General features: G+C 33.3%; 1 protein-coding gene across 1 annotated transcript; it reads right to left on the bottom strand.

Annotated features, from left to right (window-relative positions):
* Positions 1 to 1,809: 1,809 nt before the first annotated feature.
* Positions 1,810 to 6,052, bottom strand: LOC143636558 (nuclear envelope-associated protein 2-like). Its single transcript, XM_077104124.1, has 5 exons — positions 5,744 to 6,052; positions 5,557 to 5,660; positions 3,324 to 3,785; positions 3,144 to 3,245; positions 1,810 to 2,289 (listed from the first exon to the last, which is right to left on the bottom strand). Exons 1-5 carry the CDS (start codon positions 5,916 to 5,918, stop codon positions 2,101 to 2,103), a joined length of 1,032 nt encoding a protein of 343 aa, XP_076960239.1. The 5' UTR covers positions 5,919 to 6,052; the 3' UTR covers positions 1,810 to 2,100.
* Between the last annotated feature and the right edge of the window lie 1,198 nt (positions 6,053 to 7,250).

Raw genomic sequence — 7,250 nt, 5'->3', positions numbered from 1 at the left:
AAAATAAGAGAGAATATGTAGTGTTTTTAGTGTAATTTTGAATTTAGGGATAGCGAGTTGGATGTTAATGCTCTTAGAGCATTCTCATCCAATGTGAGGGGTATTTTTATAATATAAATAGTGATTTAATGTGTTGTGACTGAAGAGTATTTATATTTTAGAAAACGTAGTGATTTTTCTGTATATTTAAAAAAAACTACTGTTCACCGCCTATAATATTTTAATATATTTTAAAAGTGGTTGTGAGTGAATGAAAGAGAAATGGTAATGATAAAGGTATAAAAAAATATTATTTAATTGAAAATAAGAGAGAATATGTAGTGTGTTTTAGTATAATTTTGGATTTAGGGATAGGGGATTGGATGGGAATAGGGCCGTCCAAACCGCTCGTCGCTCGAACTCGCTCGTCGCTGGCTCGAAAATTGCTCGGAAATGCTCGCTCGTTTTTTCGCTCGATTATAAACGAGCCGCTCTGCTTGGTTCGGTTTGCAAACGAGCCAAGCAACGAGCAAAGGTCTGCTCGGTTCGGTTCGGTTCGGCTCGAATATTTTTAATTTATTTTATATATAATTATATATGAACAAATATATAAATATATAGACAAAACACATAAATATAAGCTTACAATTTCTTTAACCCCTTTAAATTTTTCTTATTTCGTCAATTTTATAGTTTTATTTGTTTCCTTCAAGTTTTTAGAATACTAGAAGTGTGTTTACATGATCAATTTATCTCACTTCAAACTTACTTTTAATAAAAACTTGCAATCTATTACACGTTAGTCTAAAAATTACTAATTTATTTATAAAATATATAATTTACAACCTTTAAACGTGCTTCTTATTGAAAACTTTAAAGTGAAGGAAATAAATAATGCTCGAAATCGCTCGATGTTCGATCGAAAAATGCTCGATTCGATTTTAGCTCGTTTCGGTTTTCGCTCGGTTCGAATTTCAGTCGTTCGGTTCGGTTGTAAACGAGCCAAGCAACGAGCAAGCCTTCGCTCAGTTCGGTTCGGCTCGACTCGTGAACAGCCCTAGATGGGAATGCATTCTCATCCCACTTCACATCCCTATCTCTATAATTACACTAAAAAACACTATATTTCTCTCTCCTGTTCGATTAAATAATATTTTTTATACCTTTATTATTACAGTTTTTTCTCTTCTTTACTCACAATCAATCCAACAAATATTAAAAAATAAATAGGAGTAAACAATGTTCCCCAAATTTACAAAAAATCACTACATTTCTCTCCCCACCCTATAATTTACACTTATAATCACTTACAACTTCACCCTATAATTTGCAAACTACTCACACATAATTATAGGGGATGAGATGAGAATGTTCTTAGACTTTAAGAGGCTTTAAACCAGAACGGGACTTTAATGTTAACACTCACAATGTCTACAAGTAAGAGCATTCCCATCCAACCTCTTATCCCTAAATCTAAAATTACATTAAAACACACTAATTTTTCTCTCTACTTTTCAATTAAATAGTACTTTTTATAATTTTATCATTATTATTTCTTTTTCATTCACTCACAACCACTTTCAAAATATATTAAAAAATTATAAGAGATGAACAATAATTTTTCAAACATACAGTAAAATCACAACGTTTTCTAAAATATAAAAAATTTTCACTCACGACACTCTAAATCACCCTCTAAATTATAACATAGTGGGTTTAAAGAGAATACTCTAATGAGCTAACACTATAACATGAACTTTAAAGCCCCTCAACAACCCAATACCGCCACTTGGTCATTTTCTTTTTATAGTTTTAAACTATTAAGTTTCGCCAATACATATAGACCAAAATCTAAACACACATTTTCCCAAAAAGACCACATCAACATCTATGAACCTAAAAAGACATTCTTGAATGTCTCATGTTTCAAATACATCATGTCGGGAATATTAAAATAAGCACATACATAATATTTGAATTCGAAATTCAAACTTTACTCGGCGAGTATTTTATAAACAAAAGCATCTATCTCCTTCCAGACATAATATTAAACACTAGATAGCGTCTGTCTCTATCTACGACCTATTCCATTCCATTATAATTCGACAAATTACTACTAGGCTAGCGCTTCGAAAACAGCACCAGAACCAACATCGACATTGATATAGCGATCTTAAATCCTGAACTCTTCCAGAAGTTATTATTATTATTATTATTATTATTATTATTATTATTATTAACACCACCATTCTTTGCGGATGCCAGTTCATCTCTCAGTTCCTTCATAGCTTTATCTCGCCTCTCCCCCATCTGCACCAACACAAGCATAATCATCGTCTCAGGTTGGCGCTTAAGTCTGAACACGACCAGTATATCTATTTTTCTCAAGGAAATTTATCGAAACAGGTTATAATCGGGCTATAATTGTGTTAAACAGGTTGTATTAAATGGGTGACTGGTCAACATGTCTAACTACAACTTGTTTAATTAAACAAGTTAAACATAACAACCGGAAAACAAGCAATTTAATCAAACTTATCACCACAACTTGTTTATTAGAAGGACTAGATATGACAACTAGGGGCGTTCAAAATCCGTTGAAACCGCCAGAACCACCAAACCAAGCTAAATCGGCTGCATCGGCCTGGTTTGGAGTGGACCCGTTTGGTTTGCTGTTTACAAATTGAAAACCCAGGTTCACGATTCAGTTTATGGTGTTTGGAACAATGAAACTGACCACCAAAACCGAACGGCAAAATATCCTTTTTAAAACTAAATAATTATATTATAAAATAGGTTTATTGGATTTTAATAAGTTCTATTGACTGGTATTGGCCAATAATAATCCATATTCGTTTTATCATCACTGACAGTCCGAAATTTCAAAAAGTTGGCCGCCAGTGGTCCACCGTTAAAAATGACTTAACAACGTTATACTTTTTTCCGAATTTAAAACTAAATTTTTAGGGCTTTGATATGAAGGAGAATACGAATCGATTGATGTAAAACTTAACTCTAAACAGTGATCCAAACGACTTGATTTTTGTTAATTCAAAGTTCAAACACACGAATTGAAGCAAAAGAATTGGTGCCCCTAATTAATTCATGACTAGCATAGAGAATCAAACACGAGATGCGTATATAATTAAGGTAACAATATTTACCCTTTGGAGTTTTCGGGTTTGAGCCCGAGCTTCATGAAGACAAAACTCAAGTTTAAGAACCCGTTTCTTCAAATCTTGATCAGCTCTACAATGTTTCTCCAACTGTAGAACGAATGAACATTTCAACTTATTACTTACAACTATATAAATATTTCAAGGAAATTAATAAAGAATACATACTTGTGACTCCAAATCCTTAGTTTTAAGCTTCCAATGCGCAGATGTAACCCTTATTTCTTCTCTAAGCTTAGCTATTTCTTCATCTTTATCAGATAACAGTTTATTCATCTTTTCAAGGTTTCTAGGTGAAACCTCATCAAGAATCCTCCTTAATTCAGAGTTAATATTGGAGCCAGATTTGGCTAGGGCTTGCATGATGTCATGCTCGACACGCATGACATCATCTTTCAGTTGTTTTTGTGAAGATTCACGCGATTGAAGATCCTTCTGCAAAAGATCTAACTGCTCTGCTAGCTTATTAACACACGCTTCGTGCTCTTTTAATGACTGTTTCTTTTCATCAAGTTCCTTTAAAAGGGCCTTGCATTGAAGCTCTGAAGATTGAGCTGAAGCTGCACTTGCTTCCGCTGTTGCTTTTGTTGATGAAAGCTCTGAAGTTAGAGCATCCAAATCACGTAAATACTGCAATGTTTTGAAAGTAATTATGTGACATTCAGTAAATTATATTGTAGTAAAACGGGTGGCAATAATAGTATTTGGATGTACTTAGACTGTTTGAAGTTGTTTCAATCAGATCTTTTTAGTGTGTGGCAAAGTGTAATTATTTGAAAATTATAGCCAAAATCAACATTCATACAGAGAGCTATCATATTTATCTAATAAAAGTTAATAATAAACATACTTGTTCAAAATACTTAAATTTGCATATATTTCAATAATACAATTTATCATATTATAGTTTTGTATGGTAAAGATGATATAATACGATATACAAGTTGTGAACTTATCCCTTTATTTTACCCTTAGATTAATACTGTTATGAAAGTGACTATTTGACCTTAAATAATCAGAAGCAAAATATGTATATCAAAATAATAACATATTATTGTGATTCAAGTAGAATGAATCAGGTAATCATTTACAACATGCAAATTCAAATGCAAATACCCTCTGATAAATGATAAAACAAAAACCAAACATTTAGTAATTTTAGTTATAATTTCATATGGCAATTTGCATATTTAAATCTAGCAAGTGATTGATACAAGTTAAACTAAGAAGCTAGATAGAGACAAGTAAGGTTAGATCATTTAATACAGAATGTGGAACCATGATCAATAAGTGTGAATATACATGCATCCAGGCATCATAGATTTAGCAATATTTCTGGGTCCATGTATATTATTGTGACCTTACTTATGGCTTCAAATGACCGACATTTGCAATTAACCGAAAAGATAGAAACTGAGGGATGTGGAACACCAATATCCAAATAATAACTAAGATTAAAGTTATGAAAGCACAATACGATGAAAAGATGTGAATTTATGACATAACACGAACCTAACACATAATTCATGGGCTTGGGTTTAATCTAAATGGGTCCGGGTCAACACCACGAACATGTTTAGCTTAGCAGATTGGGTGTTGACCCGTTTAACCTGTTAATTTGTTTACTTTTTAAATGTGTTTGAATGTTATAACTTAAAAGGGTTTAGTATACTCCAAAATTTTATTAGTTTAAAGAAAACCAAAACTTTTATAATTTAATAATAACTGTTTGTATGTTACGAATTTGTATTTTTGGAGTGTTAAAATGCAAACTAGAAAAAATAAAAAAATAAAAGTTCAGGTTGAACGACAAACGTTTGTATCAATCGACAAGTATTCGTGTAGTGTTCGGGTATTTTCAAGTTCAACCCGTGTAGTCAAATATTCGACAACCCATGAACCCAATTTTCTGATCAGATCGTGATTGGGTTCACGTGTCGGCCCAACAACCCAGGAACATGACCCGTTTAGCAACCATAATTGACATTGATCAACCATCACTGATCCTCAAAAAGCCATATATATATATATATATATATATATATATATATATATATTATTAGTATTATTGATCTTATCTAGAAAACCCCACAAGGCATGGAATAATAAGTAAGGCCAAAATGGGCAATTTCCAGGTTATTAAACATTTGCAAAAGACAAACTTTTTGAACCACTCATAAAACAAGCCATAAAGTGAATCAATAATATACTAGTATACTACAACACAAAAAGATTAAAAATATCCCCTTTTCAAAATCAAATCACCAACAAAGCCAAACACAAGCAAACCAAATGTAACCCTAGATATCATAAATTTGTTTTAATCTTTGTACCAAACAAGACCAAATTTCCACTATTTACTGTGTGATTTTGTAGGTGTGAATTAAGCAAAAAGTCAAACCTTTGCAGCATCAGATGATGATGCTTGAAGCTGCAGATTCTTGTCATCTAAGCTCTTCTGCAATCTTGAAATCTCTTCTTCCATGTTTCGAGCCCGAGCTTCCGCTTCCTGCATCAGAAAAACAAATCAGATCAAAATAAAAAACACTCAAATCAACTTAATTTTTCAAATCAAGAACCATAAACACATGCCTGTCTGGTTAACGATTCTTTCGCAAACGACTGTTCTTGACACGATAACCGGGCCCTAACATCTTTAAGCTCGGCTGCAAGGGACACAACATTGCGCCTAAAGTTTTGTTTTTTCTCACTCAGATCTCTTAACAATGGATCAGTCTCCTTTGTTGCAGTTACTCCAGACATCTTTATTCAAAAATTGTAATTGAAACAGTTGGCATCAAGATTCAAGCCCATGAAGCAACCTTGTTTTGTTCAGCTTCACCTGTGACTGCTTTATTTGGAATGAAAGTCAAAGAAATATAAAAATGAAGGTTTGAATCTATATAGGTAGAGATAAACAATTAATAAATAATTAATATATATGCCAATGAAGCTGTCAATTTAACAAAACAATAGATGATGAGGAAAACACATCACAACCGCACATTTGGCATCTTAAATAAATAATAATAAATTTATATAAAAAAGAAGGCTCATGAAACTTGTTACTTGTTGAATGAAAACACATCTTATGCGTGACTACAATTAATAGCTAGAAATTAATATTCAGATAGATATCAATGGTAGGTTAAAAGTTGAAACTGGTTACCATTGCTGCAGATGAAAATTACATTATTAATGGTAAAAAAAACAAACAATAAATTAACCTAAAACTGAAAAAGAATTTACGGTCGAAATCGATATGGAAAAAACCTAGATTCAGATCTAGAAATAGAAAAAATAACAAATAATAATAATGGAAGATTATTAATTAAGAAGTAATAAATTACCGGCGGCTATGGATGAATGCAGCTGTGAAGAAATTAAGGTTTGAGAGTTGAAAGAGATGAAGGTAGGTTCGGAGTAGAAGTTTATTAAAGAAAGGGTTGGTTCGGACAGAAGGTAATAAATGACAAGACCCGAGGCTAAAATGTAGGTAGGTTCGCGCGGCAAAATCAAAATTTTTGTTTTGGGTCTGAACCTACTTTCCGGTTGGTCCGCAAAACCCGTCTCCTAAACCATCTAGTCTGTATTCTATTCAAATAAGCTTTGCTTTAAACACCCCGTTAGTAGATACCACCCTCAACTTTCGATTTGTTACCCACCAGTCTCAACTCCTACTCTATTTGTTTCTCGCACTCCCGAATTTAACGAACCATAACTCCGTTAATGAAAATACCGATGTGGACATTTTATGCTTGAGGTGGCATGCCTACATGGATAATACCCTTTAAACAAAATTTTAAAAGCCATTTGGGAAAAATTAAAAACATTTTAACATTTATAACTGATTAAAAAAAATACCCAACCCCACCTCCCAATCTCCCTTTTGTCTGTTCACTACTGCCATAACTCTTCCCCTCCGGCGAGCCACCATAACATTTTCCGATGAAGACTGTCGTAAGCAACCACCACCATAGCATAAAACCATCACAGATGGAAACCATCACCACCACGGCTGGCCCATCCCGTCTTCCCCATCTACCACTGCCGTCGTCTCCAGCTCCACCCACCACCATCAGTAAATCGCCGTTC

The sequence above is a fragment of the Bidens hawaiensis genome, unplaced genomic scaffold, assembly GCF_021521415.1.
Source record: "Bidens hawaiensis isolate Kalapana, Puna unplaced genomic scaffold, B.hawaiensis_p1.1 tig00007986_1, whole genome shotgun sequence".
Lineage (NCBI taxonomy): Eukaryota > Viridiplantae > Streptophyta > Magnoliopsida > Asterales > Asteraceae > Bidens > Bidens hawaiensis.
This window is presented reverse-complemented; position numbering and strand designations above follow the sequence as displayed.